General features: G+C 30.5%; 2 protein-coding genes across 5 annotated transcripts in view; one reads left to right on the top strand and one right to left on the bottom strand.

The window, feature by feature from the left end:
• The window catches only part of LOC113391796 (homeotic protein distal-less), a 102,586-nt gene extending 91,235 nt beyond the window's left edge, over positions 1-11,351 (top strand). The window contains exons 4-8 of one of the 3 annotated variants that reach the window (XM_026627876.2): positions 4,104-4,233; positions 5,048-5,226; positions 6,596-6,679; positions 8,298-8,431; positions 8,928-11,351. In XM_026627876.2, the coding sequence (XP_026483661.1) occupies positions 4,104-4,233; positions 5,048-5,226; positions 6,596-6,679; positions 8,298-8,431; positions 8,928-9,012 (612 nt within the window). In that variant the 3' untranslated portion in view covers positions 9,013-11,351. Of the gene's footprint in view, positions 1-4,103; positions 4,234-5,047; positions 5,236-6,595; positions 6,680-8,297; positions 8,432-8,927 lie in introns of all 3 variants that reach the window. The other 2 variants (XM_026627877.2, XM_026627875.2) reach the window with 2 other exon arrangements.
• The window catches only part of LOC113391816 (isochorismatase domain-containing protein 1-like), a 456,430-nt gene that overhangs the window by 140,599 nt on the left and 299,177 nt on the right, over positions 1-16,654 (bottom strand). The gene's annotated exons all lie outside the window — the stretch shown is intronic.

The following is a 16,654-nucleotide window of genomic DNA, read 5'->3' as shown; positions in this document are numbered from 1 at the left end:
GAAAATTGATATTTTCGAATTTCGAATTGTTTTTTTATGAATTTATAAATCGAATAAATCTAAATGCGATGTATGGCTGAACTATTTTTCGATTTTTAAAGTTTTTATATGTATGTATTTGAATTACGAATTTTAAGTGTTTCCGTTTTGAACCGGCTTCAAAAACGGAAGGTTCTTCGTTTCCGCTTTCAAGATTGTTCTTTGCGAGATGTTCTTAGAAACCACATAACTGTTTTTATATTCCAAGACTAGAATTTAAAAAGGTACATATTTATAGTAAGCTCTTGTTTATAAAATATTAAGGTACTTTTATCGTTTACAGACTTATGATTTTTTAACAGTTTATTAATTCAAGAATTCTATTCATTTAAAAAAAGGTTTAGTAATTATTTTATTAAATTCTAGATGACAATGACATATATTTTTTTTGTCATAATTATTGTTAATAAGTCGAATATCCTTGTTTAAACAGGCAAGATCTTGTTTGAGATCGTTTAATAAATTGCAATAATATTATTAAATATTTTATTTTCTATTAGACATTAATCATAGGTACATATATAGGTATTTTGCGTGTACACTATTGACTATTTAATTTAATAAATCGTATTTAATAAACATGTTATATAAATAGTGGAAATGAGTAACTACTGTACTGAACTTTTGGCAGTTCTCCTCATATAATCTACATTTCAAGCAAGTAATCATAAAATAAAATTTAATCTTGTTCAACGATAACTTCAAACAGCTTGTATGAATCTATTGATTTAATTATATGTTACCACTATATATTTATATATATGATGATACATTAAATATACTTATGGTAGATCACCACCAATTGTGGCAAAGGTCTACTACACGTTATTTACTCATATAGTTAACGTTAATACGTTATATATAACATTTTTTTAATTCATAGGAATTTACTGTTTAGTGTAAAAAAGTGATTACTATTCCGGTTTGCCATCATAGTGCACAGTTCACCTGTCAATTATAAAGTTTAAAATATATTATATTACCAGTAACTAAAAAACTTAAACTTAAACAACTAAATGTTTAAAACAATAAATTATATATTTAAGAATAGAATAATGAATAAAAATATTAGATAATTATATTAATATTGAACTTTCTCATGTGCATTTGGACAAATGTTACAGTAAATAGGGGAAATAACGCAATTGCGGTCGTCCATATGTTGCGGTGACCGCCATCTTGTTTTATATTTTTTATGGCTATTGTCATTCGGTGTGGTTACATACAGCCAAGAATTAATTTTTATTTGTTCTTTTGAGGTCTTAGTACAATATAAAATATTTTATTTTATATTTAATAACACGTTTATTTAATATTTTAACATCAGAAATTGTTTATTATAGAGAAGAACATATATAGATTTTATTTAATGAACTGTAAATTACTTTTAATGTTTTTTGTTTTATCTGTGTTAAAGCATAGAAATATAAATGTCTAGAAAAACTATGAAATTAGATAGTATAGAGTAATTTTGAAATAACCTTTCATTGGAGTCAATTGTACTGAATACCAATAGAATGAGTTAGGTATGAGGGTTAAGCCACCGTGACTTGACCCGACTAATCGAGGTGGGGTAAGGATGGGGTTTAGTGATGGTAATTTAATAAAAAATATCGATAAAAAATATTGCGATTTGTTTTGATAATAAGTCGGTATAATATTTATTTTTATAAATTATTTAGAAATACTTTTGGACGTTTTAATATTTAAAAAATAATATTTTTCTTATAAATTGAGCATGTAATCTTACTTCATTTAAATATTATTATAGGTCGTAAGTACAAGTGTTTTTAAATACTTTATAATTGCTTTATATGGTGAATTTATGATACATTTTTTTTAGTCATAAATAAGTATCATTTCACGTTGAAATAACTAGCAAAGAATGTAAACAAAGGTAGGCAATTGATTTTACTTATTCAATGGTCGTATATCTTTTGTAAGTTTTAAAATAAGTATTTCGTATAACTATACAGTAATTTAATACCATGGAAATGATCTGATGGAATAATATTTGTATATATATGTATATCTGAAAGGAAGATAGTGAAACAAGTCTTCTATTAAACTAGATTATGTTTTTGATTATTTGACATTTTAATACATTGAATAAGATTGTGTTTAGAAATCATCTGGAATAGATTAAATTAAAAAAAAATAAAACAATAGGCGCCATTAAATATATCTATCAAATAATTTTTGAATATGATCACAATTTTTTTTTATTTTTCTAAATAATATTCATCAATTTTTATGTCCGTTTGTAGGCACTGTTCGCACATTTCTACATTACTCTTAAATCAGACTAATCATACTATATTTTTCTCAAGAGACAAAAGCCCACAAAAACGACATAATAATTCTATATTTTATTAAAATTTCATTAACATAATTCTAGTAAATTCTATATAATACTTGTATTACGATGTAAGTGCTCATAAATAGATTATAAATATAAAATTTTACAGAGACACGCGTTTGGTTATGTTTACTATGTTGTATTTATATAATATGTTATAAATAATTAATGTTGACGTTGTGATTAATATCGTCCGACGGTTGTGTTTACAATTCGTTTAATAACGATTTGAAAAATGTAGACCTTTTCCTTGAATATCTGCAACATAGTCAAGAGTTATGTACATCTCGTTTTCATACTGATATTAATATATATTAATGTTTTATACTAAATTATATATTATAGCGATTAATTGGTGTGGGATTTCAATATTGTGTTTATGAGTTGTGATAATACTACGCAAGTATATTAATTTATTATATATTTGGACGAAAGCAAACATGCTGTTCTTTGCTATAATAAATAAAATTTTGTGGTTATGTGTAACAAACTGTTTGGCAATGTCTGGCAAAGTCTCCTCTCGTGGACAATGTTTGTAGTTTCTTCCACCACTTTGCTCCAATACGGATTGATGATTACAGCATCGAGAAATTAAACATATGAAAAACCTGTGGATTTAACCTCCAATCCATTGAATTGATGTTTAATATTATGAACTATGGTATTTTCAATAAACACGTAATTGATTTAAATATTGGTGATAGGGCTTTGTGCAAGCCCGTCTGGGTAGGTAACAATCACTCATTCTACGCCAATGAGCAATACTTAGTATTTTTGTGTTCCAGTTTGAAGGTTCAATGAGCTACATGGCAAGTGTCCAAGGTTGGTCGTGCATTGGCGATGTAAGGATTGGTTAAAATTTCTTACCGCGCCAGTGTCTATCTAATGGGCAGTGGTGACCGCTTACCATCAGATGGCCCATTTGCCTATCTGATAAAAAAATAAAGACATGTTTTATAATTTTATTAATAGTATAACTGTATTATTCGTTTAAGTAAAGCTATTTATATTGTCAAATATTTTCTTTTAATTACGAGATGAAAATAAAATTAGAACTCGCACCTGTCAGTCTGAAAATGGGAACAGATCAACTTTGTAATCAATACGAATTATTCAATTAAATATAATGTAAAAATTACTTTTAATTTATCGATATCCTATATCAGCTCGGCCGTCACTACGTCAGTGCAGTAACGACTCACCCCCAGGCCACGCCTTCGCTCACGCAACCCTGTGCGTGTCTCTACGTAGATTTTTTTTTTTAATACTGCGTGGTATTTCGCTGAAGGATTTTTTTTTTCAGTGAATACTTGGAATAGAAAACGTACTAATCGTAGTCTGTACTGTGTTTGCTTGGGATTTAGTAATGAAAAATGTATATTTTTAGAACATAATTTAAAACTATTTGTACGAAAAAAAACACTTTGTAATATTAGTAGAATAATGTATCTTTATGCTACTTTATGTATCATTTCATATATCATAAAAAGTATCTTTGCTATTTATAGTATGACTATTACTATACATCGCAGTTAAAAGCCCAGTAGTGGGACAGTTACAGGTTAATTTACTTTTAATATAATTTTTTTTTTAATATGTTTATATGCGTCTTTAGGTCTCTTGTTAACAGACAGACAACCCAAAGTGGTTTTAATGATATGATTATTTAATAAGCAAAGATAAATATATATTTCTTTGTCATCAGGTCAAGATATGGTTCCAAAATCGACGCAGTAAATACAAAAAGATGATGAAAGCTGCGCAAGTGGGTGCTGCGCCACCCGGCCTCGGCCTTCCACCCGGCAGCCCCCCAAATAATAACCAACTTCTACATGGTAAGTCAGAAAGAAAAATATATTAATATTTATATAAAATATCTCACGCTATGTAAGTTGATGTGCTACAATTGTAGATATTCTTTATTTAAATATATGTATTTGATATATCAAATACTTTTGAATTGTAATTTAAAAAAAATAAATAGTTAAAGCAAATATTGAATTCGTTCAAAGATTAATATATATTTTTTGAATCTTTTAATACCTTGTAGCTTAGTCATCAGATCTATGTCACCTCCGTAGCAAAATAAAATATCGAAACACAATAATCAAAATCAAACTTAGAATCTAATTAACTTTTTTTTTTTTTAGGTTTATGATTTTATTCTCAAAAAGACAGATTCACTTACATGAGAACAATATAATAAATATAACAATAAAAATAATCTTAGTTAACGGAATAGAATATAATTAAATCGCTGTATATATTTTAATCGCTACAGAAGCGGGTATTCTCTAAAATATATTTTGAGAGTCGAGACTTAAACCCGTTAACTGAGTCTACGTTTTTTATATATGATGATAATTTGTTATGACGTTGTGCTCCATCGAAAGTAATATGTTTTTTTGCAAATTTGGTTCAAATTTTTTAACTTAATATTACTTCATTGATATCATAATATTATACATGAATAATCTGTTATTGTCTTGGTATATAAGGTATTATTAAAAACTTCTATTCATACATTTCAAATAATAGAAAGATTCAGTTCGTAGTTTGAATTGTGTGTTGAAAGATTATCAAGCATCTTAACAGCTGTTTTTTATGTAAATTGCTATAAAAAAATCTTATAATATTAATTGTTCCCAGGTGGTGGAGGAAGTTCCAGTGGCTCCCAACATTCCCCGTCCGCGTACCAGAGCGGTCCGACACAGGCCCACTCGCCCACGCCTAGTTCAACGCCAGTATCCGAGCTATCCCCTGGACTATCTCCAACTGGGACGCCATGGGATGTGAAACAGCCGCCGCAGCCGGCTTGGGATGTAAAGGTTGGATATGTAAGAAAAATTTAAGAACCATTAAGCTATATTTAGATAAAAAAAACACGGGACCCTATTATTAAAACTTCGCTGTCCGTGCATCCGTCTGTCCGTCCGTCTGTTTGTCACCAGGCTGTATCTCAAGAACCGCTATAGCTAGACAGTTGAAATTTGCACAAATTATGTATTTCTGTTGCCGCTATAACAACGAATAAAATCAATATTTAAATAGGCTCCCATACAAAAAACTCCACTTATTGCATACTTTTTTCTCAATATCAATAAATGTATGTAGCTACTGCTGTTTACACAGTCAACGGTACGGAACCCTTCGTGCGCAAGTCCGACTCGCACTTGGCCGGTTTTCTTATTAAAATAATAGAGATGGTGACATATGATAACAAATTTAATTATAAATATACGTCTTGATAAATAAAAACTAAATACATACACGTGATGGTGATGTAGTCCTGATTGATTTCGTGACGTCACTGTGGCCAAATCCAAGCAAATACGCAGGACACAGGTGAGCTCCCTAAACCCATACTCTCACAATCCTACACCACCGGGATAAGTTCAGGCGCAGTATAGCAAACATAGTCGTACACATGCAATATATTTTACACTGCAGAAACATTAAATTAAAAATAGCTGTTTAAGACTTGCTAGAAATCTTGCTAGAATATTATGAACTGAAACGTGAGCACTGTATAAAAAAATGGTTAAGTCATGTTTCAATATGATATATAAACAAATTAATTTACTTTAATGGAAGGAGTATTTGCTAAAATATTATTACACATACATTACTCTGATCCCAATGTAAGTAGCTTAAGCACTTGTGTTATGGAAAATCGGAAGTTACGACGGTACCACAAACACCCAGACCCAAGACAACATAGAAAATTAATGAACTTTTTCTACATCGACTCGGCCGGGAATCGAACCCTGGACCTCGGAGTGGCGTACCCATGAAAACCGGTGTACACACTACTCTGAAAAACGAGAAAAAAGAAAAACTACTATTTTCTTCCGATCAGGAAAGATTAACTTCTCGGCTTTTCTCTACTATAATATAAACATTTTATACATATAAACCTTCCTCTTGAATCGCTCTGTTTATTGATGAAAACCGCATAAAATCCGTTGCGTAGTTTAATAGATCTCAGCGTAAAGATGGCGGAAAGCGACTTGGTTTTATACTATGTAGAGATTGCGTTTTATTTTCATTGCATCTTCTAAGATTCTACTTTTTCTTCTTTCAAACCGGCGGTAGATTTTTTACCAGTCGATAGGATTATTGCTTTAACGAAGATTCAGGCTTTGACTTTAATTAAAACCTTTTTACTTTGAGTCTAATAAGGTATTATTGTTGCAGCCAACGGCTGGTCGCTCGCCGGACGGTACCTCTTGTGACATCAAGCCACCACACCAGCAGTCGTGGGACCCGAGGGTCGGTTACGTAAGTATTTCACATATTACTGTAATTAAAAAATTACTTGTTTTTTGTGATAGAGATTTCAAATGCTATCTTGTGTGTTAGAACTCAACTTATTACGGTTGCAAATGGTTGTGAAAAAATGTGGTTTCGTATTTATATCGCCGGTTCCTATCAACATAGCGATCGTAAAACTTATATATGTATATATATATCGCCTTGTGGAACAGACTCGTACGCCGTAACGTCATACGGTATGGCGCTCTCTTAGGCCTCTGAGCCGCCGCTCTGAATTGGCTGTAACTTTCGTTACTTTTTATTAATATGTAGATTGATCGGCAATTGGCCACCTGGTGGTAAGTGGTCACCACCGCCCATAGACATTGGCGCCGTAAGAAACATTAACCACTCCTTAGAACGTCAATGCACTACCGATCTTGGGAACTAAGATGTTATGTCCATCGTGTCTCTAACTACAGTGGCTCACTTCCTACTTACCTGATGAGTGGGTGCTGCCTACCCAGACAAAACTCCAAAATATTAAAATAATAAGATATATATTTTTAATGAAGCTCAATTGATTAACTACTTATTTATTGGTTTTATTTAATTGTGAAATCATTTAATAAAAATCTATTTTGATGTCGAACTTCACCGGTCCCGCAACGGCCATCTTTGTTTTGAATCAAATTTTCTATTTCACAAAAATCTGTCATTAATTTGCGTGATGTTCAAAGGAATAGACAACTGTATTTATATACATATATATAATAGATTAATATAGTTTAGTTAATTATGTAAAGTGGAATCTTTTCCATTTATACAAAACGCTAGGTGCGGCTGTTCACGCCCTCCGTCCATATACAATATTACGAACAGACACGCTTTACGTATATATATTGTCACGCTACAATTTATGACAATTTAATTTCATATTAGAATTATATAATTGTCTATAATTGTGATTTTGTTGATTAAATTTTCTGATGACATATTTTATGATTAAGGCTTTTACAATTACGAACAAATTTAATTGCCTCTTTGGTTTATTAAATACCTGGAAGTAATTGTTCGTGCTGATATTTCCCATGTGATCTTCCGTTGGAAGGTGAAGTCGAGCCAATAAATTTTAAGCCATCTTTGTAATTTCCTCATCTCTTCTCTCAATTGAATGGCAGTCTGGTAGGCAGACTGGCATAATGGGATACCTGACCATAAACTTACCACTGTCCAAGGATAATGGTCAATCTGTCCTTATGTCTGATACTGTCACCCTTCCACCCGGAACACAACAATACTAAGCACAGCTGTTTGACAGTTAGTATAAGTAGCCAGACTGACATACACACAGTCATCAAGTGAAATATGACGGAAGAGAGATCAGACGTATGAGGACTTAAAGGCATTATTGTCGACGCATCGGAGTGCATCACGTATAATTTTCATTGCACGACTTGTTATATTAATAAATATTGAAGTACTTCCACGACGATTGAAGATTTCTTGAACGGAAAATCCTTAAATTTTTGGACACGAACCGCACCAAATCAGACCACGGCATTGCACTTATATCTAATAATAATATTATATAAATTTGTGTGTGTTATGTGTATCTTCAAATAACAAATGTTTTCACCAACAGGGCGCGCCACCCGGCCCTTGGGACATGAAAGGCGCGCACCATGCGCTTCATCACCAGGGCGCACCGCAACCACATCCGCCCTACGTGCCTCAGTACTCCTGGTACCAAGCTGATGCCAACCCTGGACTCTTGACGTGAGTATCTCTAAACGCTTTTATTTCTTAACATTTCTAGAAGCTTCTTTGTATTTGGTTCTTGTCATATATTCCGTATTTCAGGAGAGACTTGTCAAAATATTATTCTAAGTCGTTGTTAATTTAGTTAAACTCTTAAACCTTATATTTTTTAAGTAGCAATTTCATTACAAACTTAATATTCTTATGTACAATAATGATACGTTACATATTTTAAAAATCAAAACCGGTAAAATTTGGACACAGTTTTCCACTAAACTGACATCTCATCTAATCAGGTATCGTCTATAAAACACCATAAAAATACTTACGTTATCGTCTCATGGAAATCATAACATTACAAAGAAAAACACCAAAATAGTACCATTAACGAAGTATCCAAACAGAAGAGTATCTCCTGTAACACTATATTCAACAACAGACGTTCAGAAATTAATTATTTAATCATAATTATTAGTAACAATAAAATAAAATAAAATAAATATATTATTTGCAGTGAAAATGGCTTAGCGCTTTTCCATCGGATGGGACTGAGGAGTCAGTTCTTGGGATCAAACGAACAAAACAATTATGATAGCTGAAGATATTACTAAATCAAATTCAGAATAGGTTCTAACTCTAAAAATTATGACCAAGTAACTAAACGTTAAAACTGGTTTAAACCGGTTTAGATTTCATATAGCCTTCTATTATTAAAGTCTAGCTCAAACCTTACTAGCCAGGTGTAATTTATGTCAAGTTCTATAAAACGACTTTATTCAACATCTTTCGTGAAAGTATTATTGGCTGTATATTTTCATACCTTCGTAACAATGCAAAAAAAAATAATTAAACCCTTTCTAGTACTTTCTTTGTGCAGATGCTTTAATTTTTTTTTCTTTTATTGCTTCTGGTACAGCACACAATAATTCCAGCCTAATTCGTATTATTTCATAATACCTATTCGTATTGACTGTTTATATACTAAATTTAGCAAATATATACCTATAGCTAAGACTTTTATAACACATATTGTGAGAACTTTTATGATTTTTAAATTATTTATAATAAAACGTTTATCTTGGTCATAATTTGTTCAAAACGTTCGATAATTTACTAAACAAATATTATAATGGCATACACTACAATGAGCGATGTTTTTTTTTTTAAATTATATCATTAAGACGAAGGGACGTAATTATTCGTTTTTTTTTTAATTTTCTATTATTAATATATTTTTATTAAAATTCTAGCTGCCTGAGAAATTAATATTAAATATAAAAATTATGTCCTTTCGGAATTGATTTGACTTTTAATTATTATTAATAATAGAAAATTGTTTGTCAACAGGGTCTGGCCTGCCGTGTAACGACCATCGGGCTAACTGAAAAAAAAAAACTAAATATTATATTAAACCATAGTTCACTTAACGCTAAAATTAATTGCGCTCGTAGCGCACTAAATGGCGCACGATGCGCACAAAATGGCGGTCCTATTAAAGAACGGCACAACCAAGATTATTGTTAAAAAATATTTAATATTAATTAAAGAATCATTGTAAATTTCTATTAATTATAAATAGAATAAATGTTTATAATGGTTACTGTAAATTTAGTATAAGGAATGCGTGTTAAAATGCCGGTGGCCACGACGAAAAAAACATTATTAAAAAAAATATATTCTAATTTTCCCTCGCAGTGTATGCCATTATATCTTATATGATTTAAAAAAAAAATGTACAATGTTGACTGGTGTACATAGTAATGTCATAAAAATTGTATACTATTTTTTTTTTGTATATATTTTCATCAGTGTTTAGTGTAAATTACTATAACTACGAATTCATTGAAAATTGTGCAATACATGACTAAGGTGTGATTATGTGACCGTTGAGGATCTGTTTCAACTTCACAAGTATATATAAATATGAATACATCGTGTGGTCACCGAGGTAAGGTAAAAAATACGTCAGTGTTGCCAGCTCATATAGTTTATCTAAAAAGCAATTATATGAATGCAACATATTTAAAAGTTTTCTGTGTTAGCAACACTGACAGCTGTAGCGAATAATTTTGTTTTCTTTATTTCACTTTTCAGCCGTCTTTAAGAATAGTTACTACATAACATAGTTTTGTTTTTCTTATTTTTAATTATTTTCCATATATATATATATATTATGATGTTCCAAAAACTTTTTTTTTTGTAATATAAATGATGGCTGACTAATTTGCTACCATTCAAAAATTAACTAAGCTTTAAAGATTTTTTTTTTATTTATTTAATAGATTAATCAATAAAATCAAACGGGAACACAAACCAGTCTGTTGTGATACATAATTTTAAGTTTTTTTTGTAAACATGACGTCCTGTCAATAAACGTCAGATTAGATCTTTGAACGATTGAGCTCTATTTATAAATTATGACAGTAAATATAGATTAAAAATAATTGAACGTTTATTAATGGGGCGTCTGTATTTTTTTTTTTAATTTGGTGAACTATATCGTGTATTTATTACATAAAATTGTTCAAAATCGTGTTCTATATGCAAATCTATTTAAGCTGTTATTATTTCTAATGCAATCTGAATTTATTTGTAATAAATGCTATTAGTCTATTTATGGTTCAAAAACTTGAATAGATAATAAATTTAAAAAAAAAATGTTTTTTTTTTTTATATATGTGGCAGAGAAATAAAGTTTTATTTCAAAGAAATAGTAATTAAAAAAGTTTTTGACTAAAAATAGATAATAGTGTACTCTAGAATGGGTCTTACGGGATGTCTTTGTAAATATGTTTTTGTAATATATAGAGAATATATACATATAAATATAGTTTAGATAGTATAATTACTTTATAACTACTATGTATTATAAGGAAAACGGAAATAAGAAAAAAGTGAATTAATTTCTTTTGTCAAATAAAAACTGAAAAAGATTTCATTTTGTGTTTTTTTTTTTTTATACAACCATATTTCATTACGAAAAATTACAATTTTTTTTTTTTTAATAATAAAAGTAGTACAAGGAACTCCTGTCATTATTCATAATGTTTTTACAATTTAGTGACAAATGTTATATATATATATTTTAATTATATAAGAAATATATAATTCATCATTTGTCAATAGAATTAAAAAAAAAAACAATATATTCTTTATTCAGACTAATAAAAATACTTTTTAATCGGTAATTTAAAGCTACTTACGGTTGGGACTTGGGACTTGGAATAATAAATAGACTGTCAAAGCTGAGAACACGTCTTATAAAATAACGACCAACGGTTGCTCATCAAATAGTAAGTATGACATTTGGCGAGTGTCAAACTTGGCTGTCACGCGCACCAATAAAGTCGAGTCGTTGGTTTCATTTATTTTCTAATGTGACATTCTAATTATATATATACATAATCGAATATTTGGGAATGTAAATTCTACCGAGAAGAACAAGCAAGTAACTCAGTATAAATTAAAAAAAAAAAATCTTAATTTTTATGAAATTCAACAAATACTAAATCAACACTTTATCTATCTACGTGTTATACTATTTTTTTTTTATTTTATGATAATGATATTTTATTAAATTTCTCTCATTTTTCAAAATCAAAATCAAAATATACTTTATTCAAGTAGGCTATTACAAATTTAAAATCGTCATTTAACAAACTATTTTAAATAAAGCTTTAAACCACCTTTTCGGAATGTAGATTCGAGAAAAGCCGGCAAGAATCTAAAAATACAGTCATGTTAGTCAAATACAATTATATATGTATGTTATGTGAATTACATAAATGAGACGAATCCTATCCTAAACAGCAATAAGCTAGTAAAATAAATCTTTACTTAACAATATAATTAATTTATTGAATATTATCTCAACTCAAACAAAACTAATAAAAGACTAAATATAACTGCCAAAAAAAAAACAATTCAATGTAATTAATGATTTTGGATATTGATTAATCAATGCAATTTATTTCGAATATATCTTAACATAGGTTACAATTCTTGATGTATTATAGTTTGAAGGAAAGTACCTTCGCATATGGTCAATGATTTCGTTATAAGTTCTGAGATATAAGAACCAAGTCGAAATATTACTCAGACAGGAGTAGATAAAATTAAGAGTTCAGTAGTTACCCTTTTCCAACATTTAAGAACGAATACAAAGTTATGTTAATCAAATACTCTGTAGGTACTCTATTTAGTATATATATGTATATAACATATCCTATCTGAAAGTCCACAAGTATTATTTCCAGGATTTTTTATCATCTATATAACCTTGTCTTAAATAATATGCTTTATTAATGTTCTTTTTTTTATGATTTGATTTTTTGAATCAACAAAGTTAAAAATATTAACTAAAAATCGTGTCTAGTTCTGTTATTAATATCTTCCACATCTGTACAATATTTATTTATTTATTTATTTGATCACCAACAAAGTACACACTGATACATGACAGCACACAGTTCATAAAATAAAAAAATAAAAGAAGTGGTACCTCAATTACAGGTGATAACTGCATGAACAGTAAGGCAACATATACATTAAAGCACAAAAAAAAACAAATAAAAGACTAATCAAAATTTCAAGTTACAAAACAAAAAAAAACAAAACCATGAATAAAAAATTAATAAACTAAAATAAAACTAATAATGAAAACTAATATGGATAATTAAGTATTACTTATTAATGGCGTTATGGACCTTCTAAATTTAAATATATTGTTGGCAAAGATGTTTACATCCTTGTCCATGTCTACGCAATTAAAGGTCTTTAATATTCTATTTATAGGTGAATTATGTCCTAGGTTCGATTTTGAAGCTTTATATAAAAAACGAATATTAATATTAAAAATGTCGTCGGATTTATTTGTTTAAATGCCTCAATCTCAGGATCGACTAATTCGATTCGATAAATATTTTTGTGTGACAACGCATTTATTGAGAATGTTTTAATATTACATCAAACTACGATCAACAGGGTGTAACAGTAACATTAAAAGTACTGGACCCCAAATCTACCAACAAATTGACAGTTTATCGGAATCGAATCGAAATATAATCATTGCCGTTCAGCCATGTACCTATTCTACAAACGCAACGCACCGGTCCGGTCAAAGTTCATCGAGGCCCTATGGTAACCTATATAAATAAGTAGAATTAGTCCTCAGTTACGATTAAGCTAGGTTAATTTTTGTGAAGAATAATCGAAGTTGGATCATTACCGTTATATGTTTGTAGAATAGCCCACTTGTGTTGGCTGAGCATTAAGTTGTTTTTGTACGGCGACGCGAATAAACGGCAGCTTTATACAAGTCGTATCGTGACAACGCCGCCGCTAGACTGTAAACGAATGTACCTTTGTTATGACCATACTGTACTGTCTCGCTGGTCTAGTGTCACTGCGCTTAGGTATAGTTCAGTTAAGCCTCAAAATAAGTTATTGAGTTTTTTGTCTAATAATTATTAGTAGAAATCTGGAGTCTGTACGTTGGTAAAACTATCAGAAATATAGATTAGAGAGTACAATTGACTCGCGCAGCTGACTAGAAAGGATTAAATACTTTCTCATTATATCTAAAACATAAAAAAAAAAATCTAATATATTTCACTTAATTTATCTCTTAACTGAAAAAGGTAATATAACTCTTATAGAATACGACGCTTCAATCAACTTTAACTAACTTTAATAAACTAAGCACATCTTGAAAAGCAGTTCACAACAAGACAAGAGTAAAAACTCTTTAGATGTTAAAAATAAACTCTATCGTTACACCATAATTATTCTCTTACAATTTTTCTTGTCACAGATAAAATAAAAATTTGCATAAATAAATTTTTAAAATTAACTTTTCTTTTTTAATTTTCATGAGCTATATTGGAAAATTATAGCATTAACTCATGAGACAGTTGCTTAATAATAAATTGCAAAATTCAAAGCGTACTAGAATAAAAATATATTAAGTACGAACACGAGATTCACGCTTGTGACGTCATGTAGGTATTTATCTATACATAAAATAAAATTGGAGTGTCTGTTTGTAATATTAAAATAACCGGTTTTTACTAAATGCATATGTATGCATACACGGTACATATACCAAAATAACCTTTATTCCAATTTTTATCTGTCTGTCTGTTTGTTCCGGCTAATCTCTGGAACGACTAGGCCGATTTTGACGGGACTTTCACCGGCCGATAGCCGATGTACTAAGGAGTAACTTAGGCTTCAACAATAACTTTTTTTGATAAATTCAAACGGGCACGAAGTCGTGGGCACATCTAGTATAATAATATCATATTAGGGGTCGCTCATTGGTCGAAATTAACGTAACACATCGCTTATAAAAATATAAGATACTACCCGTTTATATACAACTATTAGATTTAAAAACAAACACGAAAAGAAAAACAATATTTTTTCGGTTAGGAATGTTAAAATTCAGCTTTTACTTTTCTACTAAACACAGAAATGTTATCCTTGAATCTCTCTTTTTATTGATTAAAACCGCATTAAAATCCGTTACTTAGTTTACGAGATTAGCGTACAGATGGCGGGAAGCGAATAAACAAAGGAAAAGTTCAATAAAGAGATATAATTGTTATTGAAAATACCGAACGAATAAAAATAAGTTTAAATATAATTTACATTTCAATGATCTCGTGAAATTAATATAAAAAACTGATTATAAGAACCATTCAGATAAATGAAGCATATTTTTATTTTATTGGATTTTTTTAAATATTAATTCGAATAGTTAACATTGCTACGTAAGCAAGTCTCATTGTAATCTTTTTCTGAACCTTCGGACATCGCGTCGAATTTGGAAATTTTATCTACCACTTAGATGTCCGAAAATGCTTAACACATTTTCCGCTTCATTGAATCGCCACCACTCTGTGGAACCAGCTGTCACCAGCGGTTTTTCCGGACTCGGGAACCTTCAAGAAAAGAGCTGTACGCGCGAGAGAAAAGTGGACTGTATTTAAGGAATAAAGGGGAGTTGTTACCTCAAAACTGGGCTCTGACTTATGAAGACACGTTCTTCTTGGGAGCGCTCCCTTGGTCTTCATACACTCGAAGAACACAGCCAAAGGGATGGGTGATATTACAGGAGAAGGATAAGTCCGTTACACAAGCTAATTTCAAAAGCGCGGCGCACTCACATAACACACGTTACCGCGGCTCACACGAGAAGGGAAGAGAGAAAAAAAGTACGTCATACGTCAAATCATTCCATAGACAAATATTGCCGTTTCAATGTACGCATAAACCTAAATACGCTACAAGAGCATACACATTTCTTAAAGGCCGGCAACGCACCTGCCAGCCCCAGTGTTGATGATCTCCATTGGCGGTGGTAATCACTTTCATCACATGAGTCTCCTATTCATTTGCCACGTACACCATAAAATATAGAAGCGTCACATTTGCTCATTGACTGTCAAAATACCACCGCTCTTGTGATATACTGTATAATAGTGGTGTGGCACCTGACAAGAACTGGCGAGAGAAATTGTCGGTTTTTTTCTCATCGATAATTTGAATAATATTACATTTTTACTTGAAATAGCCTGAAAGCGGTCGTTTTATTTCGAAGGCGTGATATAATATAAAAAAAATCATTTAATTATAAATTTTTTACTTGGTGGTAGGCTCGTCTAGGGAGATACCACCCACTCATCATATATTCTACCGCTAAGCAGTAATACTTAGTATTGTTATTCCAGTTTAAAGGGCAAGTGAGCCAGTGTGGAAACAGGCACAAAAATATAACATCTTAGTTCTCAAGGTTGGTGGCGCATGTAATGGTTAGTATTTCTTACAGAGCCATTGTCTATGGGCGATGGTGACCACTTACCACCAGGTGGCTCATTTAAAAAAAAAATAATAGGCAAAGACAAAACAATTCAGTAGGTTGTCTCCTCTTTGTCAATCAACTTTCTTTACCTGTTTTGTTTAGTAAATATACAAATTCTTATATTATGTTTTGTTCGAAATTTCCAATGGAATACTAGTTTAAATTCTAAGGTCATAGTTATACTATATTTATATTTAAATTGTCGTTATTTTATAGATTTTAATGAGTACAAGAGCCGATTGGTGAAGGCCGCATAGGAAACGCACGAAGGCTTCCCCGCGAACTAGGCAATGGCCTAGTTCGCGTCTTATAAATTTAGATAAAAATCTTTAAAAGCAAAACCCCGAGAAGCTAGATATTTAGAAATGAATAGAGAC

Source organism: Vanessa tameamea, chromosome 28, assembly GCF_037043105.1.
Source record: "Vanessa tameamea isolate UH-Manoa-2023 chromosome 28, ilVanTame1 primary haplotype, whole genome shotgun sequence".
Taxonomy (NCBI): domain Eukaryota; kingdom Metazoa; phylum Arthropoda; class Insecta; order Lepidoptera; family Nymphalidae; genus Vanessa; species Vanessa tameamea.
This window is presented reverse-complemented; position numbering and strand designations above follow the sequence as displayed.